The 19,366-nt window shown below is 38.5% G+C and overlaps 1 protein-coding gene and 1 pseudogene across 1 annotated transcript; one reads left to right on the forward strand and one right to left on the reverse strand.

Moving 5' to 3' along the window:
- Positions 1-678: 678 nt before the first annotated feature.
- LOC141836024 (uncharacterized) lies at positions 679-6,024 on the reverse strand. Its single transcript, XM_074723436.1, has 3 exons — positions 5,874-6,024; positions 4,817-4,897; positions 679-1,986 (listed from the first exon to the last, which is right to left on the reverse strand). Exon 3 carries the CDS (start codon positions 1,938-1,940, stop codon positions 900-902), a length of 1,041 nt encoding a protein of 346 aa, XP_074579537.1. The 5' UTR covers positions 1,941-1,986; positions 4,817-4,897; positions 5,874-6,024; the 3' UTR covers positions 679-899.
- A 3,984-nt stretch (positions 6,025-10,008) lies between these two features.
- Positions 10,009-11,653, forward strand: LOC141832635 (ethylene-responsive transcription factor RAP2-13-like; annotated as a pseudogene).
- Positions 11,654-19,366: the final 7,713 nt, after the last annotated feature.

Below are 19,366 nucleotides of genomic sequence, written 5' to 3' on the forward strand. Positions count from 1 at the left end.
TATATCTCCAAAATAGCATAATATTATCCACTTTAGATCTACGCTCTTATGGTTTTATTTTTGGACTATATCTAAAAAGTCTCATACCAATATAAATATCTCTATCTTATAATCCCAGGATCTTTCTCATATATTTCTAATATAGGACTTTGATTGTATCCCAATAATTTACCCCTCAAACAAAGGACCATGGAAACCTCTTTTTAACGGTCTCAATGGACCCTTTATTGATCCGGATCTCAATGGACCCTTTATTGATCCAAGTCTCAACGGAGCCCTTACTAGAAGCCCCCCAATCTTTCCTTTATGAGATTTCTCACATGGCACCACATAGACTTGCTCTGATATTACTATTATAATCCAATGAAATTCATATATATCTCTATAACGATATAATATTGTCCATTTTGTATCCACGTACTCATAATTTTATTTTTGGATTATACTCAAAATGTCTCATGTCAATATAGATATTTCCATTTTATAATCTCAAAAATCTTTTCTATGTATTTTTAATATGAAACTTTGATTTGATTGTATCCCAACAAATTATAATCATACATACCTACAATTAGATGAATTGTTGTTTGACCCAAAGAAATTAGAGCTACCCTATTTTCCAGAGGAAGAGATAGAAAGAGAATCGAGAAACACAATAGGATAACACTACAAATGACAAGTTGAAACTTGATCGATGACCTGATTAGCTAACCATACAGTCGTCATTTAGAAACAATTTCAAACTGACTTAGATACTACAATTAAAAAGCCAGTCGCATAATTTGCAAATATCTTCTAAGCTCGGCCACAACAAACATTCACTTGTCACAAAATTAGGGAGCCAGTCACCATATACGATCTCCTAAGTGAAACAACGACGAGAATTGGTCCATGCTAGTTCAAAGCTCTCCAAGGTAGATTTGCTTGTCACTTCCACAGGAGCCGATGATAGGTTCAGTTGGATGGAATGCAGTCTCATTCACAGAACCATTATGTCCAGGGAGCTTGTACAATACTCGACGGGATGTAGTGTCCCAGATATAGACCATCCTATCTGCACTCCCTGCAGTAACCTTGCTCCCGTCTGGTGACCAGGCGCACTTGAGCAAATTCTTCTCAAAGTTGTGTTGGTGCCCGGTAAATATCTTAATGCAACGGTTTTGAGGAGCATAGGGTCGCATATCCCAAACTCGAAGCGTGCAATCCATGCCATTTGTCAAGAGGTAAGAACCGTCAGGACTTAGCTGCATACCTGTTATCATGTCTCCATGACCTTGTAGCATCATTATTACCTCATTTCGACGAAGATCCCACACTTTCACATCATTGTCCAATCCTCCAGTAAAGATCTTATCTGCTGTATCAGAGAAACTTACAGCGGTAATCTGGTACTTGTCTGGAAATGTCTGGATTGCACCTCTTTGCCGCAAATCCCAGAGTTTGGCCGTTCCATCATCTGAGCCACTGACAACGAGCGGTGGACCTCTTCGTGAGGGGCAGCATGAGTTAACAAATGATGAATGCTCTGCCATTTTCTTGATCTGCTTGCCAGTTTCGACATCCCATGCCCTCAGAGTCTTGTCAGGGCTAGCTGAGATTATCTGAGTTCCATCAGTGGTCCATTGGAGGTCTAAAATAGCATTCTTGTGCCCTCTGAAGACCATGAAATTTTTGCAGTCTCCATGAACATACCACAAAAATATATCTTTGTCATGGGAGCCAGATGCTACTACTGTTCCTGCTGGGTTGAACTTCATGGTATATACTGCACTTTGGTGACCTGTGAGCAGCATTATTGGTGACTCCAGACTGGAAGTGCGTTGTTTTCCACCAGAACCCGGGCCTTGACCTTGAATAGAACCATGTGGAACAGTTGCCCATTCTGTTCCTGGCCTATGGCCTGAAACTACCAATGCATTCTCACCAAGGGCAGCAAACATATTTGAGCTACAATGCAAGGAAAACAAGAGGCAAGATCTTTTTCGCCTGACAGTAAAAGTTGCACAAGTAAAAAAAAAAAAAAGCAAGGAAATCAATTGTGAGTAAAGAACCATAAATATAAGAGATAATCAGTTCTAGTGGAACACAGAAAATCAAACAAAACGATTTGACAACGAAATGCTCCAATGAGATTGTTCTAAATTGATTTCTATCATAGAAATGAGAAAAGATTCTCTCGAATTATCCAAGAAGTTTATTTGGTAAGAAATTGAGAATCAGATAGTAAAAAAGGTCATGCTCCATTTTACAAGTATTATGATTCACCTATACAGCACCACATGGTGTAAAACTCCATGCTACAGAAATTGGACAGAACTGACAATGCTATTGATTCATTGGCTCAATTGGTCAAATGGGTTGAACAGGTAAACAATATCATATGAAAATTTGTATTTTCAAAAGTATCAAACATTTCATAGAAATCTGATATATATATATATATATATATATATATATATATATATTAAAGGGCAATAACAAAATATAGCAAAACTTATTATATAAAAAATGGTAAGGGATTTTACCAAACAAAAATAAATGGAATGGAATATATTTAATTTAAAATTAACTATTATCAATTAAAATTTTAATATGATATCAGTTGACAATGAAGCCTCTTACTAGTAATTGCAAACCAAATAGGCATCAAATTACTATTAAAGGATTAATAAAGGCTTATTTTGTAGAAATTTAATGTGTACAATAAAATATCTCAGAACTTTTATATAAACTTAAATATAAAAAACATATTTAATTCATAATAAACTATTATGATAAAAAGGTGGCCACCCCTGTGGTTTTGCCAAGGGGTCACTTCGCCTAGTGGCTAGGCGGTCCAACTAGGCAGTCTAACTGGGTAGGGAAAAGTTTTTTTATAACAAAAACATTTAATTCAGAATAAACTACTATGATTAAAAAGGTGGTCACCCAAGACGTTTCTCCAAGGGGCAGCTATGCCCAGTGGCTAGGTCAGATAGCCCAGGCAAACTGCCTAAGCGGTCTAGATGGGTATAAAAATAAGTAGTTAGTTCATTTGACATTAGTTATCTTATCTATATTTTTGATATTAAAACATGATTGTAACCTTGTTTAAATCAACTAATCTTCCAGCTGATATGATATATTATATTTAATCTTTATTTATAAAGTATAACTTATTTATTTGTGATTACAAACTTATTTTGACAGTTATATATATTCACTAACATTAGTAATTCCTAATTTAATTTGTTTCTTTTTACTGTTTTAATAATGATTGTTTAGGCCTTGCTTAGGTGCTAAGCAGTAGGTCAACTACCTAGACCCTAGTGGATTGACATCATCTGTAACTAGCTTTTAATACCTCACTATTAATTAAGAATTAAATATGCTATTAATTGTAGAAAAGGCCTCTTACTAGTAATTAATGGTCAAAGAGGCTGAAAATGCTATTAATGTATTGATTGGGAATTAGGTTGTAATGAGATTTCAGCCACCTAACCTGCAGCACACCATCAAATTGATTTCCAACTGATTTTGCTACCTTTCAATTTAATCTGGATTTTCCAGTTTTAAGTGGGTTTTCTCATTCCTAACTTTTGCTCTCGACTGAAGCATATTGGCATAAGTTCCCAATTAACTGATTGAAGCAGCTGGTCCAGACAGCTTGGCTTTAAAAACATTGTCTAAACGTACTTTACATTATTGTGTTAATAAATAAAGGAAAGACTTGGAGCCCTAAGAATTGCAAGCGCAAACTGTTCTAAGCTAGTAAAGCACTGCCATTTTCACACATTAATAGAAATGAGGTTGGCAGATTGGACATGGCAACACCACTTTGGGCTCATTACGTCAACAAGATGTAGGCCCTTATTTGGGATTAGTTATAGAACCTTTATTCCTCATTGAAGTTTAAGTTTATATCGCTAATATTAACTAAATAATTCAAATCACCACTAATTATATTATATTTACTTTTAGTAATATTAAGAAGCTTTAGTTTCATATTTGGTGATGTTACTATGGATCATACAATGGAAGATCAGTGCATATGATGCCTAACAATCAGTGCCTGATCATATCAATTGGGCTTGTTCATTCACAATTCTGCCATAAAAAATTAATTCCACCTTAAAAAAATTCAAACTCCATCATACAGCTACTCGAGGTTTGGAGATGTTGGAATCTCTGTTCCCTATGAAATCCTCAAAATTGCATAAAAAGGACCAACAAGACTTTGCCTAGTAAGAACAAGAACACAAAGTGGCTAATAACACTGAAAATCTCCAACTAAGAAATAACATTGACAGTGACTTTTTGTGTGATTGTGTTATATCCATCGTTCTTGTTTTAAGAAAGACAGCAATAAACATTCATAACCAAATCCCTCAAGCATCATGTAGAGAATGAGGACCATTCTCTAAAATGCCTGAATATTTCACAACTGGGAGAAGTATGCACTGGTCCCAAAAGTAGAAGGAGAAAGAAAATGTCATCAACGCTACCAAGGAAATATGCACATAACTGAAAAGAAAACATGTTGAAGCTGCAGAATTTTAGGCTAAAGTTAGTCATTGATTATTTTCTAGCGCAATATGCAAAACATTGTTTTTTGGATCATCTAGAAAACTAGCCATCGTTTTGAACCAGTTAATTACTATTTGTTGTTTGACCATTTCAACAATGATTCAACCAAAAGAAAGCATTTGGACCATATAACCCTAATTTAATGACTAAGGAAACAATCATAAAGATGGGAGCACCAATATGCAATGCAAGTATTTCTAAAGACACATCACTTGATAAACGAAAATCAGGATTTAAGTTCATAAGATACCTTTGTTGAGTTCACCAAAGCAGAAACCAACCTACACCACTTGAACTTCTCAAAGCCGATAGTCAAGTGAAGTGCTACCTCCTGCATTCAAAGAAATCCCATTAATTTCACCATCTATCAATTTCCTTTAATCATTTCTGTTACCCTCTAGCAAACAAAAGGTCTACGTAAAGAAGATAAGGCCAAGACTCTAGCAACTTCTCATTTAAGACATGCAACAAAACCATCAATAAAGTTATTTGTAATTATGTTTGTGCATATGTCCAGACAAGCAAATATAGAGTAAAACACTGCATCAAAATAAACTTCATTAAGCATATTGATACAACATATAGTGATATTAACCTAAAAAAGACCTAACTGCACATGTAGAGAATCCAAACAAAAGGTCGACAAATGAAACAACCAATTTGGTCTTAGCAGTTCCTTATAACGTTAATCTGTGTTCTAGATAAACTATGCTTGGCACATAAGCTAATATACGTTTTTATCAATATGTGAATTCCAGCAAAATTCATTGGACATTAGAGATTGCTTCATCTTGCTATAAAGAGATGAAAGATGGTGAAACCAATCAAACGATAGGTGTTGGTAGACTGATCGCAAGAAGCATGGATGCATCTCAGAATCGATTGTTGAAATTATACAAGGATCAGCTACGAGTGTGATCCCCTTGTCCATTCTCATGAGCAGAAACCTCTCTATGACATATGACATAAATTTGAACGAAGTGGTTAAAAAAAATTCTACTGTTTGGTGTCGTCAAAGGAAGCCAGGTGGGGTGATGTCAATAGCGGAGAAGGGGAAGGGGAAGGAGAAGGCGATGGTGGGATCTGGATGGAAACTAAAGGGGTCGAAAGTGTAGGCAGCATAGGAGGAGGTGACGCGTGATGCTGGAGGATGCGGCAGATGCGGAGGAGCTGTCGGATAGGGCCACACTGCAATGTAGAGGAGCAAGGGGAAGGCGTCGGAGGGAGCAGGGCGCCTCTACCAGGTGCCGGGGTTGTAGAGGCCGATGCGGAGGATGGAGGGGAGGAGGCGTCGGATGAGGACTCACCGAGATCGGCAGGATGCTCCGGGCGGGTGGAGAGCGAGTAGCCCTGGCGGATATGGAGGTCGAATAAGCTGAGATGCCCTCTCACCGGCGGAGCTGAGAGGCTTCTCCTTCTCGCGGCGGCGGCGACGAGGGTGGCGGCGGTGAAATGGCTGGGACTTGGCGTGCCCTAGCCGATATGATCCGACGTTCTCGTCCGTCGACTTGGGCCTGGTGGTCGTGATCCAACGGTTGGCGTAGGACTGAGCTCTTCTGCCGTGTTGGGCCGGTCTAGCCCGCGGGTCAGGTCAAGCATGATCCGAAAATAGATCGAACTTGATTCGGTACCAAATTGGATTGGGCACAGCCACATGTTGGGCCAAGCCCGGCCTGCGTGCCAAGTTGGCTCGATTTTGATCCGAGAATGTTTTGAACGGTTAGAAAGTCTAAAAATATTAAATTACCCCAAATAATTTGCAGTATTTTGATCAACTTCAGTTTAAAATTATCAAACTGAACTAAAAAAATTTTAAAATTTTCAAAAATTATTCCTATAAATATCCCCAATCTCACCTCTTATTTACTTATTTCCTTATCCGTTATTCTCTAAAATCGTATTCTCTATTTTATTCACTAATCTTGATAATTTAAAATTTTATTATTTATTTTATAATAATCTCACCTTAATGCTCATAATTTTTCATGGACTGCTAACAAAGTCATAAGAATATTATAATTTTTATTTGTATTTTTATTAATGTAATTGTTTATCAAAAAATATTTTCATCATTAATAATTATTAATAATTTTAAATTGTATAATATAATATAATGAAAGGTCATGATCGTTGTTGTTAGTGCAATCAAGTTCAATTTGATTTTAATAAAGCAAGAATGTGTTTTTATATTTGACCACATGTGTATGTGTTGATTGAATGACTAAATAGGTTAAGGTTAACTTAATACTTTACAAAGTATATGAAAAGTAACATATATATTGAAAAATTCTAATAAGGAATTGATAGATGGAAAGTCCAATAAGTGTTAAAGTTTAATAAGTAGTTAGCAGATGGAAAGTCCAATATATTTTGGTGTTAAAGAAGGTCAATAAGAAGTTGATAGATAAAAAAAAGTCTAATATGGAGTTAGCATTGGAGAAATCAAATAGATATGAAAGTCTAATAGGGAGTTAGCATTAGAGAAATCAAATACGGTGCTGACAAGTGATGAAATCCAAGTCAAAAGGACTAGATGTTAACAATTATAGAAGTATAAGTAAATCATGAAAGATTGAATGTCCGAGAGGAATGGAAGTTTAGGCAAGTCATAATTGACAGCATGTTTGGTAGTGATAGAATTACATGCATATCCTAATCTTATGGAGGATCAAATGTTTAACAAGTGATGAAATCCCAACATGTCAAGGTTAACTAGATGTTAAGTAAGCAAGTGATGAAGTCTTAATATATCAATGTTGATTAGATGTCAGAAAAGGATGAAGTCTCAAAGTAATGAACTCTAGACAAGTGATTAAGTCGTAGTAGGTTAAGATCAACTGGATACCAGATAGTAGGTGAAGTCCCAGAGAAATGATTTCTAAGTATTGGAAATCCTGAAGGCAAGGAAATCTCTAGGCACGAAAGTCCAAATAGATGGAGGTCAATTATATATTAGGCAAAGATGAAATCCTAATAAGTCAAGATTAACTTCTAATAAATAGACCAAGAGATCTAAGAGACATGGGGTCCTTTAAGATGATGCAGATTTCAACTTAGAGTTGTTAAAATATCAATTGGTTGATATAAAATTTTAATTAATTAACAGTGTAATCGACTAATAAACTTAAACCTTCAATAGTTGTCTGTTTAAAGAATTTTTGATTTGGATCAATACCTTTATGTGTGAAATAGAACAATTGACTAATCAATCGACTCATGCTAAAAAATTAACAAATAGAATGTTTTTTGTTCGAAGAATAATCAATTGGGTAGCCAATTGATATGGATGAGCAATAAACTAATGCTACATATAGAAAAGAAGAAAAAAAACACATAAAGTTATTGCCCATGGTCAAATTTTCATTCGATCTATGGTGCACAATAGTGGAGTGCATTAGGAATTTTAGCATCAGCAGGAACCTTATAAAAGAAGGAAGGTTTAGAGATTTCTACATCAATTCTTGGAGGTTGTTGTCTCATGTTGAGAGAGAATTGTTGCATTCTTGAATTATCCTAGAGCAATCCAAGAGAAAACAAACCAAGCAAAAGCAAAGCTCCAAAATTAATATGTATCCACTTTGTATTAATGTAACAATATGTATTGTAATAGCCCCGAGCAATGGTATAGTGGCAAAGTGTTTAGTGGGTTACTCAAGTATCCACGATTCGAATCTTAGCTATAGCACACTGTAGGTATTTTCCTTCAATGGAATGAAAAATCTAGAATGTTGATTATTGTCCGAGGAGTCGGGCGCGCTTTTGAATTTGTCTGTGGATGATTTGTGAGATCGGATCGTCCACTTTCAAGATTAGTCAGATCGCAAGAATTGAACACACCTGAATTATTAAAAACATATATGTATTATAATAAATTTGTCCATTTCAAGAGGGTAATCCAAAAAGAAGAAAGTATAGATGGAATTTCAAGAGTGATCCATCAACAAATCAGATTGTTGAATAGGAGTCGAACACATGTATATGATTATATTTCCATGCAAATTTGTATTTCCACTATGTACTAGTTCAGTTATATGCAAACAAAATCAAATCTATCAATTCAACCTCATCTAGTCGCACTCATGGCTCAAATAGTAGTTTTTGTTCAAGTGATCATGAACTCCATAATTCTAATGTTGGATAGTCTAGACCATCCAACTTTAATATTAGATATGGATCTCTTTGAGTCCACAAGTATGAATCTCAACCTATTTCATATCCATGACCTTAGAATATTCAATCGATTTCAACTCGTACATGGGTCAATGGCACTGGCGTAGTCAGTGGGTGGTTGCACTGGGCTGAAGCCCAGTGCAGTCCAACAATTTCTAATTTAATATATTAAATCAAATTTTAAAAAATTAAAATATTCTAATTCAGTCCATTGGTTAGTCCAAGGTAGTTATTGATTTTGATTACGCCATTGAACACACTCACTGGCGTAGTCAGTGGGTGGCTGCACTGGGCTGGAGCCCAGTGCAGTCGAACAATTTTTAATTTAATATATTAAATCAAAATTTTAAAAATTAAAATATTCTAATTCAGTCCATTGGTTAGCCCAGGGTAGTTGTTGATTTTGATTACGCCATTGGTCAATGGTCTCTCCAAAGATAAATATGTATTACGATGTATAATAATAGATTTAGTCACCTAGTATGCGCCTCTCTTTTCAAAATAATTATTTTTTGTCATATTCTCTCAAATTTAAAATCTTGGATTCATCCTAGCCTCCAGAGTTGCTAAACAAGTTCAATATGTATCAAATGCTATCAAGAAGATATAAACGCTTCAAAACGATCAAATCATTTCAAGTATAAAGATTGGTTCTTAAGAATTGTGCATTTGAAAGTGGATACATACAATTGAATCAACTGATCCGATCCACTACTAAAGTAATGATTCATGGAAATTCACAACCATCAATTTGAAAGATTGACTTGCAAACTACATCCACACACATCCACATCATCAACAAGGAGAAGGATTCTTCTCAATGGATATAAAGTTCAATTCATTCCCCATCAATATCATCAATAATTGACTCAACTTCTCATTCAAATCAGGCTTCTCAAATTTTCCCCGTTACAAAATCACCTAAATCTCCACAATACTCCATGGAATATCAAAACATTTTTGTTGTTTAATTTTATTATGAAATAGTTCATCGTGATCAATTGTAATTTTTCGATTTATCTTTTTATATATGGTCATGAAACCGATCGTGTGAGAGTCGTTGACCAATTCCATCTTTTACAGAAAAAAAAAAATACAGTAATCACGACTCTTTCTAGCTGATGAATTCCAAGGGAAGCTTTGGTGTGTAAGATTTGCAAATTTAACAATGGATTAAGAAGACTAATCACGGGATTAACACAACAAAAGCTCCATTTAGCCGCCTATAAAACCTGCACGAAGCCTTCTGCTTTCCCCAAGAGCGAAGCCAAAAACCGCCGCCGCCGCCGCCTCCTCCTCCTCCTTCTCCTATGCCGGCGAGGCTGAGCGGCCCCAGTGCGGAAGAACTCAAGGTTCAGCGTTCCCTGCTGGGCTCCTCTGTTCTCTCGCCAGAGCAAGAAAGGCCATAAAAATCTAATTTTTAGGCCTTTTTTATCCCTCGTTTTAGGGCAACTATTTCTTTTCTTTTTGATCAACCAAGAGGTTCTCATTTTTCTGATACCCTTCTGGTTGTTCTAGATTGAATGCTCTTCCTACCCTGTTCTTTGATTTTGTTTAAGGACAAGGTTGGAGACTCCCATCTTTCTCTTTGTTTTGGATTTGAGGAGCTTTTAGATTTTGCTTAGATTTCATGGCGGCGGCTATCGATATGTTCAATAGCACCCCTGTCTTCGCTATTGACCCTTTCAGAGAGGAGCTCATGAACGGACTCGAACCATTTATAACAAGTGCTGCTGCTGCTGCTTCCTCTTCCTCCACCAACGTCGTCGCTTGCCTGCGAGTCCTCCTTCCCATCAATCTTATCCCCTTCTTCCGCTCGTCAAAATCCAATCTTTCATCTGTATCCTCGTCAAAATCCCACCTTGGATGCTTCTTATCCACCGACGGCGAGCTCCGGCGTGGTTCACCGAAGCTTCGTCAGCTTGGATGACCTGGGCCTCACCGGCGCCACCGGGCTCACTCATCTTAGCTCTACCCAAATCCAGCATATCCAAGCTCAAATCCAGCTCCAACAGCAGCAGCAGCAGCAGCAGAGCTTCGTCGCCAGTAAGCAGCACGGCAGCCGGCAGCAAGCTGCCGTTTCTCTCGCACCGAAGCCCCAGAGGATGAAGCACGCCGGCTCGCCCCCTCCGGCGAAGCCCGCGAAGCTCTACCGAGGGGTGCGGCAGCGCCACTGGGGGAAGTGGGTGGCCGAGATCCGGCTGCCCAAGAACCGGACCCGCCTTTGGCTCGGCACCTTCGATTCCGCCGAGGAGGCCGCGCTGGCGTACGACCAGGCGGCCCATAGGCTTCGCGGCGACTTCGCCCGCCTCAACTTCCCCAACCTCAGGCACGCCGCCGCCGCCGGCGGTTCCCTCCACTCAGTCGTCGACGCCAAGCTGCAAGCCATTTGCAAGAGCTTGGCCAATTCACTAAAACAGGGAACGACAACGGACGGCGCCTACACCGACGGTTCAGCTCTGCCTGTGGCGGCGGACGAAGATGCAGCAGCATCAAAAGAAGAACCTTTCTGCTTGGGGTTCGAGGACTACAAAGGAGATAGCTCCTCGGAGTGGGAAGAGGAGTTGGGTTCGCCGGCGCCACCCGTGCTGGAGATACAGCACCTGGACTTCACGGAGGTGCCGTGGGACGAATCGGAGAGCTTAAAACTGCGCAAGTACCCTTCATGGGAGATCGACTGGGACTCCATCCTTCCCTCCCCCATCTAGTTCAGTCAACCCATGCACCAAATACCAATCTAAGTCAACTATCTAGTTCAGTCATCTGTGTTTGTTTGTCCCAAGTCAACTCAAGTGCCCAATGCAAATGGAATTTTAGACATTTGCCTTGGTTTTCTTGGATGAAACTGCCAAGTTCTGTCCATAAAGTCTGTAAAATATACTGTTGATGCTGAAATTATTAAATATGAGACCATGAACACTGTCAAATTCCAACTATCAACCCTTTCTTTCATTAACAAAGCCTGCAAATGCTTCTTCACGCATGGTGGGGCACAAGACGCAGGAACAAGAGGAATCTGGAGTAGCCTTTGATGAAGACGACCAGCAGAGGATGTTGAGTCCCCACAAGAAACCGCCCAACCAATCCCAGCCAGCCTCTGTCACCATTAATTCTTCTTTCCTTCCTTGGCACACACAAAGAATCTTATCCCTTTTGCTTTCAGAAAAATGCTTGGGAAAACCACATCCAATGAGTCTTTGAAAATGAATCAGTTAAAAGTTTAAGAACTTTGAATATGGTTCTTTTCTCACTGAAGAATATATTCATCCTAGTCTGAAACTGATGGCTCTCAATTAGCTCTCTTTTTTTGTTCTCCTTTCGCCTTAGCAATGAGATTGTCTCTCTTGACATTCAAGGTTAAATCCAATAAGGGCCTACAAGAGTTTTTTAGCATAAGAAAGTGATTTTATTTTGGACAAAAAATAAACAGAACATCCTACATTTAATGAATCATCAAATGAACGTCTCTTTTATAAAATTCGTCAAATAAGTATCCTATCATATTTTTTTAATCTAAGAATATAAAGACCTTTTCTTATTATTGTAACAACTATGGTTGATTGCTCCAACGTGTAACAATTTCTTTATAATTGCTACAATATGATAAAATATAACTTTTCATTCTAATCAAAATTACTATAATATACAATACTATTATATCAAAATATTTTCAACTAATTTGGTCAAAATTACTTAAACTCTTTTTTAAATCAATTTAAAATTTTTTATAGCAGCTACTAAGTACTATAACAACTAATACAACACTGTAATAGCATTGTAGCAGCTACTTAAGTCATTGCTACAACTATTGTAACAACTAATACAACATTAATAATTGCGATAAATATTTTATAGATAATTTTGACTATATTAATAAAGAGTATTTTAATATAATAATATTATTTATACTGTGATTTTGATTAGAGTAAAAAGTCTCATTTATCATATTGTAGCAATTATCCATTATAGTAGTCATGCTGTATAGCTCTAAATTAAAGATATTCTTGAAATAAAAAATATAGTAAGACATCCATTTAATAAATTCTATAAATGTGAGATACCCTATAGAGTGGTTGCATTATATAATACAACTTTTGAACACTCTTGCTATTTTTATATTATAATTTTAAATTCTAAATAATATATAGGAATGCGATAGAAGATGATTTATAGTTTTATTATCACATATAAAGTAAAACCTACAAGATATCATATCATGTGTTTACTTTATTCTTGGAGACAAACAAAAAGGTCAAAATTAACATGGTGGCAAGATTACAAATAAAATAAAAGAAAATGACCAAATAAAGGAATAAGATATTATGTTGTTATATGGATATCCAATGGGAGACCATGAGTAAAGTTTAAATTATCAAATGTGTTTTTTTTTTCAAAGTAGGTTTTGGAAAATTAGTTTTTTTGTGGTTATGTTTTATTATAGAATTTAATGTTTAACAAAATGCATGCTTTTAGTTGGTAGATCTTTTTAGCTTTTATGCATTTCGTCACGAATATTCAAAATCTATTTATTACTCATTGTCAAGAGAATTTTGAAATGGGGGTAGTGAAGTAAGTTTGATGATGAACTTAGAATGAGTAGCTTCTATCTTGAGGAATGACATCAAGCAAGCTCGGAGCTAATCCTAAAAACCTTATATATGATTGTTTTATTTTATATTTATTAGACCTTATGATTATATATATAGTTTAAATTCTAGGTAAAGGGTTGTTACCGAGAAAGCTTAGTTATTTAAGCCTAATTAGCACTTAAGTGTGTTTGTGTCGAGTTCTATTATATTGGTTTAGGACATGAATAAATGCAATCTAAGTGCAATAGCGACCTAGAATCCTCATATGTAAACCTAGCAAGCTAGGTCAACCTAATGATTGTATTAAACTCTTGCATTAATATTGTATTATTTTTATTTTATTTTATTTTTATTGCATACTATCATTACTTTGATCTTGACACACGTGCATTTTTGCTAATTATTGTTTAGTTTTGTATTTGTTAAAAAAAAATTCAAGGTCATTTAATTATCTCCTCTCGGTTCAACTGCAGTTTCTCGATTTACCTCCTCACAAATGGTCGTGGGGCCGATCGTGTGGGGCCGCTAAGGTGGCGGATTCCACCTTTTGCAGAAGTGTTGAGCCCTAGGGAACGGTGCAACGATAGAGTTATTTTAGAGAGCTATGTTTTGATTCTTGCCTAAAGCATGCATATACTTTATTTGGTGGAAAAAATTATAGAAAGCAACATGAAGTACGATTACTTGAATGGATCTGACTACCACTTAACGGAGTGGTCATACTACAACCTATGGTTCTAATACCCAGATGGATCATGACGCTCTATAGCGATGGATTGATCATGAAGCTCGATTGTCGGTGGCCTCAATGTGAGCACTCTCAGATTTACCCTTGTGGTCGATGATAAATTTCTGTTGGACCGCACCAATTACTTCCATGATTAATCGATTCAAAAATATTAGAAACCTAGATTATATTTTAAAAAAGTATTATTTGAGATGTCCCCCAGACACAGCATGATGATAAGAGGCATGGTGGATAATCCTGACATCCAAGGTTTGATTTGTATATAGGGCATTATATGTCTGTAGTGCTTGAACTACTGGTACTGTTGGGTTGTTGTGTCAAGAGTCACTGCATTCTAGATTTACCTAGTGGGTGAATCATCGTCGACCTCTAGGACTAGTTGTGTTGATTTGAATGCATGATTTATTGAACAAAACAAATTTGTAATTGAACAAATTAAACTTGTAAAGCTGTTCTTTTTTTATCTAACTTATGATGCTTGTTTATGCTTGTTGTCGAAAAGACGATTACCATGAACAACCTTTTATAGGTCACAAATCAAACCCTAATCTCTTGATGTTCTTTATTGATGTCAAGAAGCCTCTCTCAACCTCACTTGGACGCCTTCTTTTTAAAGGCAGACAAATGAAAAACACGTCTGCACATGTGCAGACGTGGGCGGTTATCACGTTATGTTATGCAGACGTGATTCCAATATCTCCCACTCGTTCAAGTTAAGTCACAAAGATAAAAATAGTCACAAATACCATATTAGAACATCCAATTCATACTTAAGGAAAAATGGTTCATGCGACAGCAAACATACTAAGTGATTTATGCTAAATAAGTTGTTACACCTTATATAGCCGCTCTTCCCAATAAATTGGAGACATCACCATCTTTCATGTATCCTGGATTAAATCATTTACATCAATATGAACATCTCTAATCCCTCATAATGACTATTATGTCAAGAGTATGTTCACATTATCTCCATTCAATACAATTATTCACAATTATATTTTATGTACTCAATAAAAAATATAATTGGTCGACCAGTGAATAGATGTCAAAGATATAAATCTATTTTAATCTTCATTTTTAACTAAAATCTATAGGACCGGTGCGCGCTAGAGGAGTGGTGAATAGCGTAATTATCATTCATTCGTTCTATAAAAAACTCATTACGGATATTAGAAATCAAGCACAGGACACACAGATTTACTTAGTTCCTAACCTCTCAGGATTAGTACATCCAAGGTCTATGTACGGGAGGCGCTCGTCCACTAGTGATCTCCTTTTTGAAACTTTTCCAGAGGCGGAGAAATTCGTCTCATAGTTCAATAAAAATAATAATAAATATAGAAAATAAGACTTTAATTAAGAAAACACCCAAACTTTCTTGTAGGCCGATCTATAAGTCCTGAGCGCAGCGTATCCTTCCCGAAGCTTCCTTGTGTTGGGTTGCAAGGGTGCAAACATAGTCCCACATCTAAAGTACATAGAAAAGATCATGGGGTTAAAAAGATGGAAAGTATCTCTATTGGTATGAGGCATTTTGGGAAAAGCCCAAGAACAAAGCCATGAGGGTTTAGGCCCAAAGTGGACAATATCATACCATTGTGGAGATATTTTGATTCTATTGGTACTAACAAGTAGTATCAGAGCGAGGTTGCTCTTCATCGGACTAACCGCCGGATGAGCCATGATCCAGATCTAACCATGTGGTTTGAACCTTAAACAAAGGAAGTGGGTGCTCCTGTGTCTGAATCAAGAGGACCAGACACCAGGTGAGAAGTCCTAGTAGGTCGGGTGGACCGAGGGGTAAAAAGTCCTAGTTGCGACTAGGTGGGAAGTCCTAGTAGGTCGGATGGATCAAGGGGCAAAAAGTCCTAACTGCAGATAAGTGGAAAGTCCTAGTAGGTCGGGTGGACCGAGGGGCAAAAAGTCCTGGTGAGTCGAGGATTCAGACATCAAAAAATGATGTTGGAGGGCCTGTGGTCCTTTGTTTGAGGGGGGGATTGTTGGGTTGCAAGGGTGCAAACATAGTCCCATATCTAAAGTACATGAAAAAGATCATGGGTTTAAAAAGATGAAAAGTATCTCCATTGGTATGAGACCTTTTGGAGAGAGTCCAAGAACAAAGTCATGAGAGTTTAAGCCCAAAGTGGACAAAATCATACAATTGTGGAAATATTTTGATTCCATCGGTACTAACACCTTGATCGCACGAGTAGGATGTCATTCACGTTTGTTAGGTTGCAAGGGTGCAAACATAGTCTCACATCTAAAACACATGGAAAAAATCATGAGTTTAAAAGAATGGAATATATCTCCATTAGTATGAGGTCCAAAGTGGACAATATTATGCCATTGTGGAGATATTTTAATTCCATTGGTTCTAACAAGTGGTATCAGAGCGAGGCCACTCTTCATCGAATTAACCACCGGAAGAGCCATGATCCAGATCTAACCATGTGAGTTGAATCTTAAAATAAAGGAAGTGGGTGCTCCCGTGTCTGAATCAAGAGGACCAGATACCAGACAGAAAGTCCTAGTTGCGGCTAGGTAGGAAGTCCTAGTAGGTCGGATGGACCGAGGAGCAGGAAGTCCTAGTAGGTCGGGTGGACCGAGGGGCAGAAAGTCCTAGTGGGTCGAAGATTCGGACATCAAACAGAGGCTTTCCGTTTGAGGGGGTCTGTAGTCTTTTGTTTGAGGGGGGATTGTTGGGTTGCAAGGGTGCAAACAGCGTTCAGCAGCACCACAGAATGAAGAATATGGAGAATTAGAGTTGTTCTGCTGTTGCACATTGAGGCTCCTTATATAGACGCTTCTGGGTGCCAAGATTCTTATCTGGGCACCCGAATCAATCCTATCCTGATTTGGTTCCATCGGTCGATCGGGGCCGATTCTTCCTGATCCAGGCACCTAGACCATCCAGGGGTGCCTGGAGTAACATCCGGGCGTCCTGATCCAGTCAACTTAAGTTTGATTTGAGTTGATCCCGGTTCTGCTGCTTGTTTGTTCTTCAGTCTTGCTTCTAGCACTTGATTTTTGCAAGATCAACATATAAACACACAAGCAACCTAAGCCTACTTGTAGTCTATTTGACCTACTAGGCTTACCTAAGTTTTACCCTATAGGTTTAACCTATTAGGCTTATCCTTGCCTAATTTCTAATTATGATTAGTCACTTCCATAGATAAACTTTCCACCTACCAAATATCCGATCACCCTTGACCTTTTTGGACTTTCCTTTGCCTAACCTTCAATTAAGACTAGTTACTTTCATAGGTAGACTTCCTACCTACCAAATATCCAATCACCTTTGACCTGCTTAGATTTTCCCTTGCCTAATCTCCAGTTAGGACTTCCTGCCCAATTTCACTCACTAGGTCTTTCTTATCTAGTCTCCAACCAGGACTAACCTCCTGCTAGGACTTCTCCTGCCTAGTCTCCAACTAGGACTTCTCCTTGCCCAGTCAACCTAACTAAGACTTTTTTTCTAGTATTTTGGTCTAATTAACTTGACTATATATACTTCACTCACATCCAAATATTAGATCATGTTTGGATCAACTCTTAGTCAAACCGATCAGACCTAGATATATTGTCAAATGTTCCGGTTGAGAAGTGTGTCTGGACACGTCACCGGACCTTCCTCATCGTAGGGGTGGAACAGGAGGAGGAGCTGAGAGTGATAAGGGCTTCAGGGCCTTCAGGACCTGCGAACACAACGAGCGTGAGTAGGAAGGCCAGGGGGATGCCCTGGCGTGACCACTCCGACGCTCAAGTCAAAGACGACGGGAGGAAGAAGATGAACAGTTACAGAAAGAGCTTGAGCGTGAAAGAGGAGTAGAAGAGGAAGCAGCTACCTGCCGAGGAAGGAGTGGTCGTTTTAAGGAGGAGATGAGCGTGCATACCTGTCACGTCATCATTTAAGGAATGTCCCATCATGATTAATGAGGTGTCAGGAACAATCAAGTTCCCTGTCCTATCGCCGAAAATGAACCATCTTGTCATGACGCTTGTTGGTGTCAGAGGGATGGCGGCAATAAATAGGGGTGTGGGCTTGTCAAAGGTAATGATGGGATATGTCAGGGCACTGTAGGGCGCTCCGTTAATTCGGCTGGATAAGAGGCATGTAAAGTGAGGAAAAAGGCCGCTGCGGCGATTCGGCGCGATAACCGAAGGGGCGATTCGGCTACAGGGGAGCCGAATAGGCGATTCGGCCACGAGGGGGCTGGATGGGCAATTCGGCTACGAAGAGGCCGAATGGGCGATTCGGCCACGAGGGGGCCGGATGGGCAATTCGGCTACGAAGAGGCCGAATGGGCGATTCGGCCACGAGGGGGCCGGATGGGCGATTCGGCTACGAAGAAGCCGAATGGGCGATTCGGCCACGAGGGGGCCGGATGGGCGATTCGACTACGAAGAGGTCGTATGGGTGGTTTGGCTACGCGGGGGCCAGATGGGCGATTCGGCCACGAGGAGGCCGAATGGGCGATTCGGCCACGAGGAGGCCGGATGGGCGATTCGGCTACGAAGAGGCCGTATGGGTGATTCGGCTACGCGGGGGTCGGATGGGCGATTCGGCTATGAAGAAGCCGAATGGGCAATTCGGCTATGAAGAAGCCGAATGGGCGATTCGGCCACGAGGGGGCCGAATAGGCGATTCGGCAATGAAGTGGCCGAATGGGTGATTCGACGACGAAGTGTGATTCGATTCCTTTCGAAATATAGAAGAGGCCTATGGTGGGGATTTGACCGAACCTGAAGGAGGGACCAGGATCAGACTCGAGTCATGTTAGGGATCCCCTAGGTTATTCCCGTAACATCAAACATTGAAACTCTGGGAGTATATTAGTGCTTGCACCAACAAAATCCATTCATTTTAACCAATTATTTTTCTAGTTATGTTCCACAAACCGAATCATACATAGTCAATAGGATACATGCTAAAGTAGCAGACCCTGATTAAATTTTAAGTAGACAGCTAAATAGTCACTTAGGGTAAAATCGAGATTAATTTATAATCTCAAAGGTCTCATATAGTAGAGAAGCAGGGATCCATTCTCCTACTACCTTTATTGTCGCTATAGCACACGTGGTATGAATCATATGTCATGATGTTATTTTCTTTATTAATAAAGATTGCATGTTATTCTCAAATATCATATAGATTTTGATGTAGACATTCTCAATTCTTAATCTTGAATTCAACTCATGAATTTTAATTTGGCTTCTTCAAGTTTAGTAAATGGTAAGTACATTTGTTCTGATCATTATTGATTCACAAATGATTTGATCTTGA

The sequence above is a fragment of the Curcuma longa genome, chromosome 1, assembly GCF_044706935.1.
Source record: "Curcuma longa cultivar G26 ecotype Majalengka, Jawa Barat chromosome 1, ITB_CL_G26_1.1, whole genome shotgun sequence".
In the NCBI taxonomy this organism is placed as follows: Eukaryota; Viridiplantae; Streptophyta; class Magnoliopsida; order Zingiberales; family Zingiberaceae; genus Curcuma; species Curcuma longa.

Coding starts and splice junctions, on each gene's coding strand:
- LOC141836024 (XM_074723436.1), bottom strand. CDS start 1,940: ATGTTTGCTGCCCTTGGTGAGAATGCATTGGTAGTTTCAGGCCATAGG.